The following is a 22130-nucleotide window of genomic DNA, read 5'->3' on the forward strand; positions in this document are numbered from 1 at the left end:
GTTAAATTTGAATCATTCTTATCAGTTTTCCTTTTTGGATTTAAGACCAGCAGGAAGCCCTTCCCATCCTTAGAAAAATCTGACTCTTAGGTTTTTCCAACTTTGGAATTGACTATGGAATTGAAGGCATCCATACTTTCTGTGAGACTACGTTGTGACTGCATAGTATTGGGCACAGAGGCCTCTAACACCTATTGGTTAACCAACTTGATATTGATGTAGAATTGTTTTCCTGAGCGTAATCATTAATAGTTATTTTCCTTATTGAGAACCCAGCTAACATTGCTTTGACAGCACTTAAAAAAGAGTAGAAATGAAAATAGCATTTCTTGTTAGGACTACTGAATGTGGACAATAAGTCTGTGTAATCAAACTGTCAGAGTTCAAATTCCAGTTTTGTCATTCATTAACAGTGTATCCTTGAAAACGTTGCTTAACCTTTTTTAAGGCTCAGTTTATCCAAATATAAAATGAGAATTATAGTTTATCTTATGTTTTAAGGCTGCTTTTTAGATTAAATGAATTAGCATATAAACTGTCTAGTACAAATGACTTTTATAACTATTGTGATTATAATTCATTATTTTTATGCAGATTGCATTAATTTAGATATTTTGATACATAGAAACAATTTACCATTTCATTTTAATAAGTCAGATAGTACAGAAAATGCAATAGTTAATGGTTTTACTTCCTCTATTGTTTATTCCTAACCATAATACCATGACCTAACTTTCTCCTTTGTCATTTATGGCCAGAGGCCCTGGAAGTTCTTGACGTCTTCCTGAAAAAGTTGTTATTTGTTCTTATGTTAACTCATTCTTCTGTAACTTCTCTTTCATTTAGTTCTTTTTAATTTCCTCTTTTTTTATTGAAGTATAGTTGATTTACATTTCATGTATACAGCAAAGCTTTATATATGTTCTTTTTCAGGTTCTTTTCCATTAGGGATTATTAGAAGATATTTACTGTAGTTCCCTGTGTTCCTTGTTGCTTATCTATTTTATATATAGTAGTATGTATATGTTAATCCTAAACTCTTAATCTATGCTTCTTCACCCCACTTTCCTCTTTAGTAACTATAAATTTGTTTTCTGTGAGTCTATTTCTCTTTTGTAAATAAATTCATTTGTATCATTTTTTTAAGATTCCACATATAAGTGATATCATATGACATTTTTGTCTTTCTCTGGCTTACTTCATTTAGTATGATAATCTCTATTTGCATTCATGCTGCTACAAATGGCATTATTTCATTCCTTTCTGTGGCTGAATATTCAATTCTTATTTGAATTATATGTGTGATTCATTGGGGAAAATATCTCAGGCACTAAAATGAGAACAAAATGAAAAAAAAAATTCTCACCCTCATCTTCTGTCTCATTATACCTCCTTTTGGGAAAAGAAATTGTTCTTTGTAGTCACTGAGAAATAAGGCTTCTCAGGGGAAAGAACCCTAGTAGGCATCTTTCCTTGAAGCATGACTTCACATATGCAGGGGGACATATTGGCAGTTCTTCCCATTGGTATATCCTCTGGTTCCGAAGTGTAATAACACTTCGGGGGAAAATGTAGACAAGAGTTCTAATTCTCTTTGCAGCTTTGAGTCAAAGAATCCAGCTAGCTTGTCCTACCATCAGATTTGTGCTTTGGTCTGAGTGATTTTTAGTTCATGAAAGGAATATGAAGAATAACCCAAGACTCAACTCTCTTATTAGAAAGAGTCAAGTCTTTTTTAGAGGCAGGAGAGTAAAGATAGTGGTTTAGGAATAAGGTAGCCTTTAGGTTCTAATCTGAGTTCAAAGATTTACCAGTATATTGTTTAATTTTTTAAGCTTCAGTTTCCTTATAAATAAATTGAAGACAATAACATGGGATAATTTACATAAACATGTCACCATAGTGTCTGGAAGAGCATAAACATTTGTACTTAGTGTTTAATAAATTTTAACCATAAATATAATTATTATTAGTAGTAATAGTCTTTTTAATATTTAAAAGTATCATTATAGATATTTAATACTGTATTTTAGCATCCATAAAATTGGTTAATAGACATTATTAAAGCAGATAAGATAATATAGTTAGGCCTGTAGAGTTTACTTTGCTCCTGTTTTTGTTAATGAAGAAAATAAAAATGAGTATTAATTCATTATTTTTCATTTGTTTTCATATGCTGACTACACTAAATATTAATTTACATTATCCAAACTCCTTGATTTTCAGAGGTAAATTCTCATAAATTTCACATAATATAACTTACAAAGCCCAACTGAGGAGTTTTTTATTTTATATTTAAAAAATGATCTATTGCTTTGAGCTGCATGATAATTCCTAAAATATTTAAGTTTGGAAATCCATATAGGTCAGAATGGTTTTAAGTGTTTTTTAAGTGTTATTAGATAAAGTGTTGGAGAAGGAAACGGCAACCCACTCCAGTATTCTTTTTTTTTTTTTAATTTTATTTTGTTTTTAAACTTTACATAATTGTATTAGTTTTGCCAAATATCAAAATGAATCCGCCACAGGTATACATGTGTTCCCCATCCTGAACCCTCCTCCCTCCTCCCTCCCCATTCCATCCCTCTGCCACTCCAGTATTCTTGCCTAGAGAATCCTGTGGACAGATGAGCCTGGTGGCTGCCATCTATTGGGTTGCACAGAGTCATACACGACTGAAGCGACTTAACAGCAGCAGCAGCAGATAAAGTGTCTTTTAAGTGTTAGATTGTTTATAATATATAAACTATATAAATTTATATAAATATATATGACTATATTATATATTTATATAAATATATATAAATTATATAAAATATAATCTAAAATTAGATTGTTTATAATATAAGGTCATTTGTTCCCTTTAAGATTAAATCTGTGTTCAGTGATAAGTAAACTCACCACTGAAAAAAAGAAAATAATAATAATTTGTTTTTCCTTAAGTGGGAAATTTGACAGTCAAGAATAATAAAACAAGTAACTATTAAGCTAAGAAATGATTTAGTGATTTTGGTATCATTACTTTATTGCTATTCTGTGCAGTATATCTATTACCTGACAGACCCCGAATCACTTCCTCATCCATAGAGATGCATTTACATCCAGGAAATTCTATAATGAGTGCATAATTGGAAACCAGCTGCAGCAATCTGAAGAGGTGAAGGAAAACTGGCCTTGAAGGAAGTAGCTTCTAGCCATTTGCAATCTTCTTTCTGCTAAGTCTTCATTATGGAACCTTAGAAGAAATGATCCTCTGATGACCTCTCTGTAGCCATATTTTTCTGAAACTCAAACCTAATTTCATGATATTGAAAGTATAGGTGAATCAATGGCAACTGAATATTTTACTGTAATAAAAAATCTAAGAAGCATAGCCTTGACAAATGTTTCTCAGTAGCCTCTGTGTGGTCATGATCCTCTTTTCATTTCCTACTTCCCTATTGCCCTTCTGGATGCCTAAATGTCTTTCTCTAGTCTTTCTCTGTAGTAGAAGTAAATATTCAGATAAATAATTTGTAGAATGAAATTATTATATCATGAAATATTTTAGCATCTTAAGAGAGAGATGTTAAAATTTTTATTTTACATATTCCATATATTAAATGATACCTTACTTATTTGTATATTTCTCCTAGCAACTAGTTTTGCAGTCACTACTCAGTCATGCATTGAGTGAGTAGATAAATAATGTCCAGAAACCAGATAAACATGGTTATTACCACAGTGCCCCACTGTGTCATTTTAATTTGAGAGTACTACTCTTTTTTATCTAGTATTTTTATCATTTAATCAATGGTATTCATATCAGAGTCCTACAACTTTGTCATCTTAGTGGAACTGAGTTGTTTGTCAGCTCTTTTGTATAGTTAATCTGTTAAAAAAGCAGGATATAATTAATTGACACATTGGATAATCCAGCTACTCATCTCCAGTAGTCAAGATAATATCACTACTTTTTTCATACACACATTTTCCTTTCAATAAACAATACAGATATTGTTTAAAATGTTGAATACCAGAGGTACCTTGTTTTGAGTTTTGAACCTATGGGATCATCCAAGAGCCCACAATCTTCCTCAAGTCCCACACCAGGAAGATGGTACATCTGGACTAGTCAATTCTAATCTGCCACCCTGCTCTCTACCTATACTTCCTTTTCTGTGATTAAGTGCTATATCATCTCCTAGCTAGTTTTTGGGAGAAGGCAATGGCACCCCACTCCAGTACTCTTGCCTGGAAAATCCCATGGACGGAGAAGCCTGGTAGGCTGCAGTCCATGGGGTTGCAAAGAGTGGGACACGACTGAGCGACTTCACTTTCACTTTTCACTTTCATGCAGTGGAGAAGGAAACCACTCTAGTGTATCTTGCCTGGAGAATCCCAGGGACGGGGGAGCCTGGTGGGCTGCTGTCTCTGGGGTCACACAGAGTCGGACACGACTGAAGTGACTTAGCAGCATCAGCAGCAGCTAGTTTTTATTCCACTGGTGCTGGTATGAATTTTCTGAGATCCATATCTGAAAATGTGGCTCTCCTGGGTAAAATACTCTCACTATTATTCTTCAGTTGATTTAAAGTTCATATTTCCTAACACAGCATACAAAACAATCTTCATCTGATTTCCACTTAACTCTCCATCTCATTCTGACTCCATCCACCCTCTAAAGAAGATTCACTGCTCTAGATATTTTTGAAAACTGTTTTATTATGGGAAATACTAGCTTCTCAATCATTTCTCTCTATATTTTCCCACAATCTTCCAGTGCCTTTAGTTTCCTTTTCCAACTGGAAAAGTTCTATTAATATTTCAAGCAATACTTTTATATAACTCTATGTACACCTCTGTCGTAATGTAAAACCACACTAGGTTACAATATTTGCTTTGCTGTCTCTTCTTTTAAACTGTAAACTCATTCATGATAACAGCTCTTTTTGTATTGTTTTGTCTTAACACAGTGTTTGGAGCATTTATGTTCATAAAATATTGATTGAATGAATGGGTATATGAATGAAGGAACCCATGAATTAGAATAAACAAAGAAATTAATCAACCCTAAGTTAGTCATCAGGAATGACTGATGTCATAGTAGAGAAAAAGAGAGAAATAAATGATCTGAGAGTTTATAATGTGTTACAATTAGACTTTTGGTTGAGTAAATTTCTCTGCAGTTTTAGTTTCCCTCTCAGAAAAACATGAGGTGAGCTTCTCATTTCCCTTACAATCTTTTTGCATAAAGCTAAATAATTGGTTTCTGTACTATCTTTTCACTGTTTCTCTTTTGATTATTGAGCTTATCTTCTTAAAGTAATAGGATTTAATAATAGCTACTGTTTATTGCTTACTGTACAAGGGACATCATGCTAAGGATGTATAAATACCATCTTTAATCCTTATAGAAACCAAGTGAGATAAATATAGTTGTCCTCAGTTTAACACAAGGAAACCATGAATTTATATAATACATATATCCAAGATCATGAACAGGACAAAATTAGGGTTTGAACTCAAGGTGTTTTTAATTTTCTTTTCAGACCAGAAAGCTCTGCTTTTTTAAAATTACATAATAGTCTACCTACATATTCTATTATATGATAATTATCATTGGAAGATTATCAAGAATGCTGTCCAGAATCAAAAAAGACTTCTCTAAAACCAAAATCATATGACCTTTTGTGCCTTCCACTTAACAGTTTATAATAACCTCTGGAATGTAATATTTTCCACCTGCCTCATGTTAATGGTTTGGTGTAAAGTAAAAATTCCAAACATCTTGAGTAAGTTCCTAGAAGGTCCACATGAAAGATCAAATACTCAGTCTGCATTATTTCATATAATTCCAAATTCTGATCAAAGAATTCACTTTATGGGACTTCTTTCTATTTATGATTTATTCTTTTATTCTTTTTATTTATTATGTGGCTTCATAGACTTTTGAGCAGATGAGATTGTTAGAAGTAAGCTTGTTTCACTTCCCAAGAAAAAGACATATATTTCAAAATTTCTATAACATTATTTAAATATGCACTTGTTCATGCCAAATACATACCTATTTCACTTAAAGATAGAACATTTACTGAAAGTATTTGGACAAGAGAGGTAGCTAGTACTTCTCTCAAAAAGTCGTTATTACTGCTTTGCTGTGTAAGGAGAGTCAAATTTTAAGTTACTGCTTTTCTTCATTCTTGTTCTTGTTCCTCATTTAGGTGGATGTAAAATGTACTCACATTGTAATACCCATGAAATAATTAGGAGAAGTCAATAGCATTTAATCTTGATAATGGAAATGGAGAAGGTGATCATTGCTTTTTATATTATTCTTGAACAGATTAGACCTTGTTCTTCACAATCTATAGATAATATGTCTTAATGTCAATATTAAATTCTAGAGTCAGTCAGTTCAGTTGCTCAGTCATGTCTGAATTGTTGCAACCCCATTTCTGCAGCACGCCAGGCCTCCCTAACCATCACAAACTCCCAGAGTTTACTCAAACTCATGTCGATTGAGTTGGTGATGCCATCCAGCAACCTCATCCTCTGTTGTCCCCTTCTCCTGCCTTCAATCTTTCCCACCATCAGGGTCTTTTCAAATGAGTCAGCTCTTCGCATCAGGTGGCCAAAGCATTGGAGTTTCAGTTTCAACATCAGTCCTTCCAATGAATATTCAGGACTGATTTATTTTAGGATGGACTGGTTGGATCTTCTTGTGGTCAGGGGACTTACAAGAGTCTTCTCCAACACTACAGTTCAGAAGCATCAATTCTTCAGTGCTCAGCTTTCTTTATACTCCAACTCTCACATCCATACATGACTACTGGAAAAACCAAAGCTTTAACTAGATGGACCTTTGTTGGCAAAGTAATGTCTCTGCTTTTTAATATGCTGTCTAGGTTGGTCATAACTTTTCTTCCAAGGAGTAAGTGTCTTTTAATATCATGGCTGCAGTCACAATCTGCAGTGATTTGGGGGCCCAAAAAAATAAAGTGTACCACTGTCTCCACTGGTTCCCCATCTATTTGCTAGGAAGTGATTGGACCAGATGCCATGATATTAGTTTTCTGAATGTTGAGCTTTAAGCCAACTTTTTCACTCTCCTCTTTCACTTTCATCAAGAGGCTCTTAAGTTTCTCTTCACCTTCTGCCATAAGGGTGGTGTCATCAACATATCTGAATTTATTGATATTTCTTCCAGTAATATACTCACCAGCAGAAACACAGGCTTTGAAACTGTAAGAAGGAGTCTGGTTAGAAGCATAAATAAACTTGTCCATATCAAACAGCTGGAGTAACAGGCAAATTTGGCCTCGGAGCAGAGAATGAAGCAGGGCAAAGGCCAATAGAGTTTTGCTAAGAGAACACACTGGTCATACAAACACCATCTTCCAACAACACAAGAGAAGACTCGACACATGGACATCACCAGATGGTCAATACCGAAATCAGATTGATTATATTCTTTGCAGCCAAAGATGGAAAAGTTCTATACGGTCAGCAAAAACAAAACTGGGAGCTGACTGTGGCTCAGATCATGAAGTCCTTAATGCCAAATTCAGACTTAAATTGAAGAAAGTAGGCAAAACCACTAGACAATTCAGGTATGACCTAAATCAAATTCCTAACGATTATACAGTGGAAGTGAGAGAGAGATTTAAGGGATTAGATCTGATAGAGTGCCGATGAAATATGGACAGAGATTCGTGAAATTGTACAGGAGACAGGGATCAAGACCATCCCCCAAGGAAAAGAAATGCAAAAAAGCAAAATGGCTCTCTGAGGAGGCCTTACAAATATCTGTGAAAAGAAGAGAAGTGAAAAGCAAAGGACAAAAGGAATGATATACCCATTTGAATGCAGATTTCCAAAGAATAGCAAGGAAAGATAAGAAAGCCTTCCCCAGTGATCAGTGCAAAGAAATAGAGGAACACAATAGAATGGGAAAGACTAGCAATCTCTACAAGAAAATGAGATACTAAGGGAATATTTCATGCAAAGATGGGCTCAATAAAGGAGAGAAATGGTATGAACCTAACAGGAGTAGAAGATACTAAGAAGTCGCAAGAATATACAGAGGAACTGTACAAAAAAGATCTTCATGGCCCAGATTATCATGATGGTGTGATCACTCACCTAGAGCCAGACGTCCTGGAAAGTGAAGTAAAGTGGGCCTTAGGAATAATCACTATGAACAAACCTAGTGGAGGTGATGGAATTCCAGTTGAGCTATTTCAAATCCTTAAAAGATGATGCTGTGAAAGTGCTGCACTCAATATGCCCTCACATTTGGAAAACTCAGCAGTGGCCACAGGACTGGAAAAAGGTCAGTTTTCATTCCAATCCCAAAGAAAGGCAATGCCAAAGAATGCTCAAACTATGGCACAATTGCACTCATCTCACACGCTAGTAGAGTGATGCTCAAAATTCTCCAAGCCAGGCTTCAACAATACATGAACTGTGAAATTCCAGATGTTCAAGCTGGCTTTAGAAAAGGCCGGGGAACCAGAAATCAAATTGCCAACATCTGCTGGACATGGAAAAGCAAGAGAGTTCCAGAAAAACATCTATTTCTGCTTTATTGACTATGCCAAAGCCTTTCACTGTGTGGATTACAATAAACTCTGGGAAATTTGAAGGAGATGGGAATACCAGACCACCTGACCTGTCTCTTGTGAAATCTGTATGCAGGTCAAGAAGGAACATTTAGGACTGGCCATGGAGCAGCAGACTGGTTCCAAATAGGAAAGGAGTATGTCAAGGCTGTATATTGTCACCCTGCTTATTTAACTACATGCAGAGTACATCATGAGAAACGCTGGGCTGGATGAAGCACAAGCTGGAATCAAGATTGCCAGGAGAAATATCAATAACCTCAGATATGCAGATGACACCACCTTTATGGCAGAAAATGAAGAAGAACTAAAGAGTCCCTTGATGAAAGTGAGAGAGGAGAGTGAAAAAGTTGGCTTAAAGCTCAGCATTCAGAAAAGTAAGATCATGGCATCTGGTCCCATCACTTCAAGGCAAATTGATAGAGAAACAGTGGAAACAGTGGCATACTTTATTTTCTTGGGCTTCAAAATCACTGCTGATCATGATTGCAGCCATGATATTAAAAGATGCTTACTCCTTGGAAGAAAAGCTATGACCAACTTAGACAGCATATTAAAAAGTAGAGACATTACTTTGCCAACAAAGGTCTGTCTAGTCAAGGATATGGTTTTTCCAGTAGTCATGTATGGTTGTGAGTGTTGGACTCTAAGGAAAGCTGAGTGCTGAAGAATTGGAACTTTTGAACTGTGGTGTTGTAAAAGACTCTTGAGAGTCCCTTGGACTGTAAGGAGATCCAGCCAGTCCATCCTAAAGGAAATCAGTCCTGACTATTCATTGGAAGGACTGATGCTGAAACTGAAACTCCAATACTTTGGCCACCTGATGCGAAGAGCTGACTCATTTGAAAAGAGCCTGATGTTGGATAAGATTGAAGGTGGGAGGAGACTGGGACGACAGAGGATGAGATATTTGGATGGCATCACCAACTCATTGGATATGAGTTTGGTTAAACTCTGGCAGTTGGTGATGGACAGGGAGGCCTGGCCCACTGCAGTCCATGGGGTCGCAAAGAGTCATACACAACTGAGTTACTGAACTGAACTGAACTGAATATCAAACGCTCCCCTAGTTGTAACTCCAGGACATGTAATTCAATGAAAAATTATTTGTAAAGAAACAAGTGATCAGAAATATGAAGGTTATATTATTATTTTCCTATTGGAAGAAGATAGGAATGTGGACAAGAAACAGTTCTCTGACAGAAAAATATTCTTTTTTCTTAAATGATATAATGACTATTGGAGAAAACTCGTTCTGCCAAACTGCGTATTGGATAGTCCTTCCATCCGAGGAAATCTGTGGATGACAAAGTGAGAAATAGAAGTAACTGACCAAGAAGCCTTTGACCAATGGGTGTATTTTCATGTATATATTGCTTGAAAAAGGACAAATTTCATTAGCTTTTAGATATACTTACATTGCAACTGTATCATCGCAGACTATAAATTTCTATAACATAAATTTCAGATTAAGACAAGACAAACTAGTTTCACTCTAGTTTACTCCTATGTTAAACTCATGTTGTATTGTACAATGAGTTCTCTCCCAAAGAACAAAATCAAAAGTCTTGAAAATTCATCCTCCCTAAGAATTTATTGTGACACATCACAGCATCATTTTCCTTCCTCTTATCATGTGTTCCATTCTGTTCTTTATCCTTCTTTTCACACTCTTTTTTATTTTACTATATCTAAAATAAAAATGCAACCCAGCTCACAGTGAACCCACTCTAATCTAGCACTTATGCAGCTCAAGTGGATCTATTCTATGCCTAGAAAGAGAAAAGAACTAAGAAGACTACAAGCAATTTTCCCTGTGTTCCTTTCTTCCACGACCCAATAGATACAGATACCCTGATGTCCATGTAGCAGTTTTGAAATTCTGTGGTGTAGGAAAAAAAAAAATTCTGCCATTCAATAGATCTCTTGTGGAAAGTACTCTCACTGGTAAATATTTGCCTTTTATTTATTCTAGCCAAAGATTTAGTGGTAAGAAAATGGCTTTTTAAAAATGTACTCTACATGATATTAACTATTTACAAGCCTGGTGGCTCAGATGGTAAAGAGTCTGCTTCCAGTGTGGGAGACTCAGGTTCGATCCCTGGGTCGGGAAGAGCTCCTGGAGAAGGAAATGGCAACCCACTCCAGTATTCTTTCCTGGAAAATCCCACGGATGCAGGAGCCTGGCAGGCTACAGTCCATGGGGTCGTAAAGAGTTGGACATGACTGAGTGACTTCAGTTTCTTTCCTTCTATTCTATAATGAAAAAAAATAAATAAAAAGAATATATAATTGCCAGGGTTAACTGGTAACAAAGTCAGGACAAAAATCTCTCTCTTCTGAATATAAATTCACCTCTTTTCATGAATTCAAATAACATCATGTGAACCTGACAAACGTGTGCTCTGAACAAATCTCTTCACTTCAATTCAGTTTTTGTTATAGATGATGTTTTGTTATGTTATAAGGAAGTGGTTTGTTTTGCCATTTTAAAGGTCTATTGAATTTTATATGTTTTGCTTAGCTTTTTTATTATTTACTCATATTGTGTATTTTTCATCTAAACAGACACCACTGATTGATTGTTCAATGTATTAATATTAAAACAGATGCCAAAGTCTGCCTTTGAAGACCTTAACTTGTAAGAAAACTTTAATCTTAATTTGATTTTGCTTCCTGTGTTAGGAAGTGGACACATTTAGTATTGCTATGGACTTTTCACTAGTTAAAACAGATTGAATTTTTCTTTTCATTAAACTTTCAACAAAAATGTGTGTCTGTATTCTCAACCTTGAAGCGCTGTTCTTTATATGAGTCCCCGGGGATTTCTGAGACAGAAAATAAAACAAACATGTGAGGAAAAAGATGCGGCATACAGAAAAAAAGCAAAGAGGAAGCAAATGCAACTTAGCAATTCTGTGTGGCCAACACAGTTGCAAGTTGTAGTACCCGTTTATTATATAATGGGTGATTTGGTCTATGGTACATTCCTATGGTCATCCCCACCACCACATATCTTGCTATTGCTGCCTCCTCAAATAAGTAATATTTTCTTGCCTTAATTTGTATTAAAAAAAAATCTAGTATTTTCTGGTCAACACTTTGTGAAAAATTTTCCCTTTGCTCCTGCAAGCCTCTGACTTGTTCCTTATACTGACAGCGCTTACCATCATAATCCATGTCCTTTTATAATTAATCTTGAAATAGATATACCTGTATTCTGCACCAAAAAAGAAAGAACAACACACCCAGTTAGAGCAATGTGTTAAAATTGTTGACTGATAATGGACTGATAACATTTTGTGTTCAAACATTAAAAGCAGGTGAAGCAAGGTTGAAGTTTAAAATGGCAACTTAGAAAACAGAACAGAGGAGGAAACTGTATTTTCTTGATATTGCAAGCATGAGTAAGGAATTGAGTTTTTGCCTTGAAAAATCTTCAATCATTTGTTAATCATAAATTTGAAAAATGTTCAATAAATCACATAGTAATTTTGTATTGCTTGCTATATTTCAAAAAGTATTTTTCAAGTGCATTATGCCACTTAATGCTTAAAAATTCCTTGAGGAAAGCACAGCAGATTTTACCATTATTTAAGATAAGGAAACTAAGTCTTAGTGTTTTAGTATCTTCCCTATCTATGTTCAGAGTGAAGTTGGGGCTTAAACTGTCATGTACTTACTAAGCTTAAATGTTAAAGTTAATCCTTGTATCTTGTTCTCTGTGACTCATATTTTGCTTTCTAAAATTCTCAATAAATCTCCAAGCTTCAAAATGCAGGCTTTATTAAGCTTTTCAAGGTCCTTTCATTTTAAACTTTACACAAGTCTACTTTCCCTGAAAGTATCTAGTTCAGCAAGCATTTTCTATATTCTCCATGCACCAGAAAATGTGCTACACATGATGATTCATGCCATTTCTCAACTGGTAGGCAAGTTATATCAGTATCATCTGGAAATGTGGGGAAAAAATACCAATTTTAGACTTCATTCTGAATTAGGCAATTGAATTTCTAGGGAAAAGAATGTGGAGATGTTTAGTCATAATTCCTAATAATCTGACCAAGAGCTAACTGTGCAAAAAATAAAATGAATTAAAATTTTTTTAATTAAATTTTATAAAAGAGATCAAGATTGTAAACATTGCAGAAGGACAAAACAGATCTAGGTTTAGATCATGTAATCACTCTGAAATGTGTGATTTACAAAGGAATGGAGTAGGTCATAATTAAAACCCATCCATAGCGCTTGTTATTTAAAATGTAGGAATTAGAACACATGCAGTAAGTCGTCATTCAACAGACAGCTACCTCCCCAGAAAGGTTAAGTAACTCTTGGTAGTTTATAGTAAGTTAGTTAAAGGATCCTAAGTGGTTAGGTCGCAAAGGTCTTTGCATTAATTCACTAGGGCTGACATATAAAATACCAGACTGGGTATCTTAAACAACAGAAATTTATTTTGTCATAATTCTAGAGGCTAGACCTCCAAAAGCTAGGGTTCAGCAGGTTCTGTTTCTTCTGAGACCACTCCTTGGCTTGCAGATGGCTGCCTTCTCGGATCCTCTTCTCATGTTCTTTCCCTTGTGCATGCCTGCCACTAGGATCTCTGTGTGTCCTAATTTCCTGCTGCAAGGACACAGGTCAGATTAGATTAGGGTTCAGCCTAATAGCCTCATTTCAATTTAATCACTACTGGAAAAGCACTATCTCCAAATACATTCAGATTCTGAGGTGGTACACATTACAGATTCAACATACAGTTTTTGAGACACAGTTCATCCCATAATAGCATTCAGTACATTTTAGTTGTCTGACATTTTGCCCTATTCCCTGTTTCCTCTTTAGGTCCCACATAACCTCTGCGTCTACTCAGTTCCACTTGCTGCTCAGAAGTTTTTTCTTTAGCAAACCTGATAACCTCAGAGCTTGTTAATGAGAATTAGTTTGTGCATTGGTATATTTTAGTGCTTCTAAGCAATATATTTGCATAGACTTGAAGGCAAGTTTGGTGTCTTTACAAGGGAGTGTGTAGGGTGAATTTTTCTGGTATGTAGCCTATGAATCTGCACCTCCTGCATTGCAGGCAGTTTCTTTATTTCTGAGCCATTGGACCACTGGAGAAGCCATTGGACCTAGATAATCTGTGTGATTTTTATGAGAGTCTGCTTTTTTTTTTTTAACCTTTCTGTATTCCAAAGAGAATAAGTTATAAATACCACTGTAATGTGACATTTTAAAATTGTATCACCTTTTCCCTCTGGAGAGAATGTTCATGCTTTATAATCGGTGTGTCCTTCTTTACGTCTAGCTTTCGAATTTTTCAAACATATGTGTCTCTGCTTCCTTTTCTTGCTGTCAGCTTTAGAGATGAGAAATATCTTTTTCTCACTCTTTGCTTAAATTCTTCTCAGTGAGAATTCTGTCACAAGAAACAAATTCAGAAAATATTAATGCAGTGTTTCTTTTTAAATCTGATATGCTTTAGGATTGCACATCTCTTGTTAAATTATTTTTAAGCCTCTACGACTGATCCTTCTTTCTATCAGATCTCTAACCCCTTGTATACCCTCTGTAAGACATTTTGAAAACACTGTAAGAAATCCAATAAAGTAGGGCCTGTATGTCAACTTCATGATCATCCTTTAGAAATGTCTATGAAAGGTGTGTGTATTTTTCTTTGTTCTCTTTTCAAAATGAATTAAAATAGTTTCTCATGAATAGTTTTAAGTTCTGTTTTATATTTTCATTTCATTCAAGAGTTTTCCATTCAAAAGTTTACAAAGGGAAATGACATATTTTCAGGCTTAATATCAAGAATTAACTGAAATTTTAATAATCAAAATGGGTCTTTTCCATAATTTTAACTAATAAGTAAGAAAACAGATTTCTACTGCATTATTAATTATTCTTGTTTTGAGTCAATGTATCGGTATTTTCAGGGATGAAGAACCAGGAAGCCAGCTGGTAACAGATAAGTTCCATATTGACTGGGATTCAGTGCTTGTCGACACGGATAACATCATCATTGCACGGTTTGATGGCAGAGGAAGTGGATTTCAGGGCCTGAAAATTTTGCAAGAGATTCATCGAAGATTAGGCTCAGTGGAAGTAAAGGACCAAATAGCAGCTGTGAAGTAAGTAGGTGTACATCTTCTTATTGTTTGTCCTATGTGAATGCTAGGTATGTGATATATAATACTATTAATGCTAAGAGGTTTGTGTTTTAATGATTAGACAACTTTCTAGGTTAATTATATAGACCAGTAGTCCCCAACCTTTTTGATCTCAGGGACTGGTTTCATGAAAGACAATTTTACCATGGATCAGAGAGAATCTAATGCCACCACTGGTCTGACAGAAGGTGGAGCTCAGGCAGTAATGAGAGTGATGAGAGGATGACTGTAAATATAGATAAAACTCCACTGACTCACCTGTCTCACCTCCTGCTGTGTGACCCACTTCCTAAGAGGTTATGGACCAGTACCAGTCTGTGGTCTGGGGAAAGGGACCCCTGATATAAACTATTTTTTCAAGTATCTTTCACACTCATTGACATAATGAAAGAATTATCATACGTCCCCCTCTAGAATTAGAATTCACTTTGGATTTGTGAAATGGGAGAGAGCTTCATTAAACTACAATATTATTTATTTATAATAATCACAATGTCTATCATTTTCCCAGTTAATTACAGTTCTTGAGCTTTCATAAATACGTTTCCCACATGAGCGAGAAAAGGTGAACTGAGGTATTACCTAGGATATTGTTAAAACGTAGATGCTAATTCAGTAGGCCTGTAGTGGACCCGAGATTCTGCATTTGTAACAAGCTAACAGGGGTGACACCCAAACTGCTCCACTACTCTGAGAAGCAAGACTTTGGTATACAGTACCCTTCCATATGAACAGAGTTCTAACCACTAAAGCAGTTCTTGTTTGACTTCTGTTTTGGTTTTGTTTTTTTTCCCTTATGGCTAAGAATGAATTTCCATGGTTCATTTAACTTAAGAAGATACAACTATAATTTTTTTTCATTTCAGATTTTTACTGAAACAGCCATACATTGACTCCAAAAGATTAAGCGTTTTTGGAAAGGTAAACAGTAGAAATATGTGTGTGTACATTACCTGTTTCTATGTGTACTTGTATAATTACTCTCTTTGTATTAGTATAATTTCTGTTATCCTTTAAAATGAAACATTGTAATTAATAGTATATAAATTCAGTTATTTATTAATTCAGCAACTATGTACTGTGTATCTCTAATTGGAACCTGGTATTAGGAATAGAGCAACAGTAGGACAAAAAAAAAGGAATCTGTTTTCATGAAGATTATCTTCTAGAGAGGAGAAAGGGAAAGTAAACAAGTAAATTAAAAGCATAGTTTCATCTGGTATTGTGTCTTTTAAGGAAAACAAAACAAGAAAAACTGATGGATGAAGGGACCAATATTATTAGATTGAGTGGTCAAGTAAGGCCCCTCCAATTTAAGTGATATGTAAGTGGATACTTAAATAACAAGAAATAATCAGTCACGTAAATCTGTTGAAGGAGCCTGTTATCCAAATAAGGAACAAGCACCACAGACTTGGCAAAGACTACAGGGCTTAGAGACTAAAAGATGACCAGGATTTCTAATTATGTTGCTGTGTTCTTGGATGATATTTACTTCCTTTTAAAATAATTTTCTATTAAAGTATAGGTGGGACTAGTTATAAAGAACCCACCTGCCAACGCAGGAGAAAAAAGAGACGTGGGTTCGATCCCTGGGTCCGGAAGATCCCCTGGAGGAGGGCATGACAACCCACTCCAGTATTCTTGCCTGGAGAATCCCATGGACAGAGGAGCCTGGTGGACTACAGGCCATAGGGTTGCAAAGAGGCAGACATGAATGATTATACAAGCACAATTATCCCATATAGACACAAAACTAAATAGGAAAAAAAATTTTTTTCGTTGAAATGGGCACTCTTAGGATTTACTCTCTTGTTGTTCTGTTGTTCAGTTTCTGTCATGTCTAACTCTTTGCAACCCCACAGACTGCAGCATGCTAAGCTTCCCTGTCCTTCACCATCTTACGGAACTTGCTCAAACTAATGTCCATGGAGTCAGTGATGCCATCCAAACATCTCATCTTCTGTCATCCCCTTCTTCTCCAGCCTTCAATCTTTCCCAACATCAGGGTCTTTTCCAATTAGTCAAATCTTCTCATGAGGTGGGCAAATTATTAGAGCTTCAGTTTCGGCATCAGTTCTTCCAATGAATATTCATAACTGATTTCCTTTCGGACTGACTGGTTTGATTTTGGACTGAATTGGTTTGCAGTCCAAAGGACTCTCAAAAGTCTTTCTTCTCCAACACCACAGTTAAAAAGCATAAATTCTTCAGTGTTCAGCCTTCTTTATGGTTCAACTCTCACATCCATACATGACTACTGGAAAAACTATAACTTTGACTATATGGACCTTTGTCAGCAAAGTAGTATCTCTGCTTTATAATACAGAAAACTCGGCAGTGGCCACAGGACTGGAAAAAGGTCAGTTTTCATTCCAATCCCAAAGAAAGGCAATGCCAAAGAATGCTCAAACTATTACACAATTGTACTCATGCTAGTAAAATAACGCTCAAAATTCTCCAAGCCAGGCTTCAGCAATACATGAAACATGAACTTCCAGATGTCCAAGCTGGTTTTAGAAAAGTCAGAGGAACCAGAGATCAAATTGCCAACATCTGCTGGGTCATCAAAAAAGCAAGAGAGTTCCAGAAAAACATCTATTTGTGCTTTATTGACTATGCCAAATCCATTGACTGTGTAAGGGAAAGGGAAAGGGAAGTTGCTCAGTCGTGTCCGACTCTTCGCGACCCCATGGACTGCAGCCTACCAGGTTCCTCTGTCCATGGGATTTTCCAAGCAAGAGTGTTGGAGTGGGGTGCCATTTCCTTCTCCATTAACTGTGTGGATCACAATAAACTGTGGAAAAAATTCTGATAGAGCTGGGAATACCAGACCACCTGACCTGCCTCTTAAGAAATCTGTATGCAGGTCAGGTAGCAACAGTTATAACTGTACATGGAACAACAGACTAGTTCCAAAGAGGAAAAGGAGTCAATATACAGTCAATGCTGTGTATTGTCACCCTGCTTATTCAATTTATATGCAGAGTATATCATGAGAAATGCTGGGCTGGATGAAGCAAAACCTGGAATCAAGATTGCTGGAAGAAATATCAATAACCTCATATATGCAGATGACACCACCCTTATGGAAGAAGATGAGGAAGAACTAAAGAACCTCTTGATGAAAGTGAGACAAGAGAGTGAAAAAGTTGGCTTAAAGCTCAACATTCAGAAAACGAAGATCATGGTATCTGGTCCCATCACTTCATTGGAAATAGATGGGAAAACAGTGGAAACAGTGGCTGACTTTATTTTTGGAGGCTCCAAAATCACTCCACATGGTGACTGCAGCCATGAAATTAAAAGATGCTTGCTACTTGGAAGAAAAGTTATGACCAACCTAGATAGCATATTAAAAAGCAGAGACATTACTTTGCCAACAAAGGTCCATCTAGTCAAGGCTATGGTTTTTCCAGTGGTCATGTATGGATGTGACAGTTGGATTATAAAGAAAGCTGAACACCGAAGAATTGATGCTTTTCAACTGTGATGTTGGACAAGACTCTTGAGCGGCCCTCAGACTGCAAGGAGATCCAACCAGTCCCTCCTAAAGGAGATCAGTCCTGACTATTCATTGGAAGTACTGATGTTGAAGCTGAAACTCCAATACTTTGGCCACATGATGCAAAGGGCTGACTCATTTGAAAAAACCCTAATGCTGAGAAAGATTGAGGGCAAGAGGAGAAGGGGACAACAGAGGATGAGATGTTTGGATGGCATCACTGACTCAATGGACATGAGTTTGGGTAAACTCGGGAGTTGGTGATGCACAGGGAGGCCTGGCATGCTGCAGTCGATGGAGTCCCAAAGAGTTGAACACGACTGAACAACTGAACTGAACTGAACGGAACTGCATCTGCATACAGGTTTCTTGTGAGGCAGGTAAGATGTTCCCGTATTTCCATCTCTTTAAGTGTTTTCCACTATTTGTTATGATCCACATAGTCAAAGGTTTTAGCGTAGTCAATGAAACAGAGGTAGATATTTTTCTGGAATTCCCTAGCTTTGTCTATGATCCAGCAAACACTGGCAATTTGATCTCTTGTTCTTCTGCCTTTTCTAAAACCAGCTTGAACTTCTGGAAGTTCTTGGTTCACGTAATGCTGAAGCTTAGCTTGAAGGATTATGAGCATAACCTTACTAGCGTGGGAAATGAGTGCAGTTGTTTGCTGGTTTGAATATTCTTTAGTACTGCCCTTCTTGGGAACTGAAATGAAAATTGACTTTTTCCAGAGTTATGGCCGCTGCTGGATTTTCCAAATTTGCTGACATATTGAATGCAACATTTTAATAGCATCATCTTTTAGGATTTTAAATAGCTCTGCTGGAGTTCCATCCCCTCCACTAGCTTTATTAGCAGCAGTGCTTCCTAAGGCCCACTTAACTTCACTATTCAGAATGTCTGACTCTGAGTGAGAGACTACACCATAGTGGTTATCTGGGTCATTAAAATCTTTTTTGTACAGATATTCTGTGTATCCTTTCCATCTCTTCTTGATCTGATCTGATTTTATTAGATCTTTGCCATTTCTGTCCTAATTTATTGTGCCCATCTTTGGATGAAATGTTCCTTTGATATTTCCAATTTTCTTGAAGCGATCTCTAGTCTTACGCTTTCTGTTTGTTGTTTTCATTGCATTGTTCATTGAGGAAGGCCTTCTTGTCTCTCCATGCTTTTCTGTGGAACTCTGCATTTAGTTGGGAGTACCTTTCCCTTTCTCCCTTGCTTTTCTTCTTCTCTTTCCTCAGCTATTTGTAAAGCCTCCTTAGACAAGCACTTTGACTTCTTGCATTTCTTTCTCTTCAGGATGTTTTCTTTGCTGCTTCCTATACAATATTGTAGACCTATGTCCATAGTTCTTCAGGAATACTGTTTCCTTGATCTCATCCCTTGAATCTATCAATCACCTCCATAGTATATACATAGGGGATTTGATTTAAGTTGTACCTGGCTGGCCTAGTGGTTTTCCCCATTTTCTTTAGTTTTAGCCTGAGTTTTGCTATGAGGAGCTGATGATCTGAGTCAGCTCCAGGTCTTGTTTTGCTGACTGTATTCAGCTTCTCCATCTTTGGCTACAAAGAATGTTATCAATCTGATTTCAGTATTGACCATCTGGTGATGTCCATGTCTAAAATAATCTCTTGTGTTGTTGAAAAACGATGTTTGCTATTAACTGGTGCATTCTCTTGGCAGAATTATATTGGCCTTTGCCCTGCTTCATTTTATACTCCAAGGCCCAAATTATGTTTTACTATAATTATCTTTTGACTTCCTACTTTGGCATTTCAATCCTCTATGATGAAAAGGATGTCTTTTTGGTGTTAGTTCTAGGAGGTCTTCTAGGTCTTCATAGAACTGATCAACTTCAGCTTCTTTGGCATCAGTAGTTGGAGTATAGACATGGATTACAGTGTAGTTGAATGGTTTGTCTTGGAAAAGAACTGAGATCATTCTGCCATTTTTAGGTTGCAACCCAGTACTGCATCTCAGACTCTTTTGTTGATTATGAGGGCTACAGCATTTCTTCTACAGGATTCTTGCCCACAGTAGTAGATACAATCAGATCAGATCAGATCAGTCACTCAGTCGTGTCCGACTCTTTGCGACCCCATGAACCGCAGCACGCCAGGCCTCCCTGTCCATCACCAACTCCCGGAGTTCACTGAGACTCACGTCCATCGAGTCAGTGATGCCATCCAGCCATCTCATCCTCTGTTGTCCCCTTCTCCTCCTGCCCCCAATCCCTCCCAGCATCAGGGTCTTTTCCAATGAATCAACTCTTCGCATGAGGTCATCTGAATTAAATTAACCCATTTTTGTCTATTTTAGCTCACTGATTCCTAAGATGTTGATGTTTTTTCTTGCCATCTTCAGCTTGACCGCATCCAATATACCTTGATTCATGAACCTAACTTTCTAGGTTCTAATGCAGTACTGTTTTTGACAGCATCAGATTTTACTTTCATCACCAGAAAAGTCCACAAGTATTTCTGCTTTGGCCATCACTTCATTTATTCTGGAGCTATTAGAAGACCTCCTCCCTCCTCCCCTGTAGCATATTGGACACCTTCCAACCTGGGGTGGGGCTCTTCTTTTGGTGTCGTATCTTTTTGTCTTTTTATACAGTTCATGGGGTTCTCACAGCTAGTGTACTGGGGTAGTGTTCCATTCCCTCCTCCAATGGATCACATTTTGTCAGAACTCTCCACTATGACCTGTCTATCTTGGGTAGCCCTACACAGCATGGCTCATAGCTTCATTGAGATACGCAAACACCTTCACCATGACAAGACAGTGATCCACAAAGGACCATATGTAACATACAGCAGTATCAACTACATTTATCATATGGTATATTATATATACCTGGTACTTATTTATCCTATAACTAGAAGTTTGTACCTTTTGACTGCCTTCATCCAATTCCCCTACCTACCTCTACAATACTGCGTTAGTTCCTGTTTAGTGTCTGTTTTCACAACATAGTGATTTGATATTTCTTGATGTTGCTGAGCCGGGCTAAGTCATGTCCAACTCTTTGTGACCCCATGGACTGTAGCCTGCTAGGCTCCTTTGTTAAAGGGATTTCCCAGACAAGAAATACTGGAGTGGGTTGCCATTTCCTTCTCTAGGGGATCTTCCTGACTCAGGGATCAAACCCACATCTGTTGCTTGGCAGGCAGATTCTTTACCTCTGAGCCACTGGGGAAACCCTACTAAATCAGAGGGAGCATATTATAATTACAAACCTGTTCTTCCCTTTTTTTCATCTTTTAAATTGAGATATAATTGACATACTAAAAATCACTGTTTATAATAATATTGTGTCTAGAAATGAGATAGTAGAAGTTCTTCTGTCTTGTTCTTTTTCAGGGTTCTTTTATCTCATCTAGACATTGAGTTTCTTTATAAATTTTAGAATCACCTTTTGTAATCTTTTTTTTTTTTTTGACTACATCACAGAGCATGTGGGATCTTAATTTGAGGACCAGGGATTGACCTCATGCTCCCTGCATTGGAAGCACTGAGTCTTAAACAATGGACCATCAAAAATAGACCATGGGGATTTTCTTGGGAATTCTACTGAATCTGTGGATCACTTAGGAAGAATTGGCATCTAAGAAATATTGCCAGTTTCACTTTTTTTTTTTAAGATATGTTTTTTTTGGAGTTTTATAATTTTTACAGTATGTGTATAGTTATGAATATCTTTTTATTCATCATGTTTGGGATTTGATGGGTTCTTTGAATATGTTTAATTGTCTTCCATTAATTCCATCAAAACTGGGATTTTATACTTGGGATTCTTTAAGGCTTATATTGCATTTGTATTTTTGTGTTTGCTTTGTT

At 36.5% G+C, this 22130-nt stretch overlaps 1 protein-coding gene across 1 annotated transcript in view; it reads left to right on the plus strand.

Moving 5' to 3' along the window:
* The window catches only part of DPP10 (dipeptidyl peptidase like 10), an 802980-nt gene that overhangs the window by 764313 nt on the left and 16537 nt on the right, over positions 1 to 22130 (plus strand). The window contains exons 20-21 of the mRNA XM_055572870.1: positions 14543 to 14737; positions 15643 to 15697. Coding sequence (XP_055428845.1) covers positions 14543 to 14737; positions 15643 to 15697 — 250 coding nt within the window. The remainder of the gene's footprint in view (positions 1 to 14542; positions 14738 to 15642; positions 15698 to 22130) is intronic.

Source organism: Bubalus kerabau, chromosome 3 (assembly GCF_029407905.1).
Source record: "Bubalus kerabau isolate K-KA32 ecotype Philippines breed swamp buffalo chromosome 3, PCC_UOA_SB_1v2, whole genome shotgun sequence".
In the NCBI taxonomy this organism is placed as follows: Eukaryota; Metazoa; Chordata; class Mammalia; order Artiodactyla; family Bovidae; genus Bubalus; species Bubalus kerabau.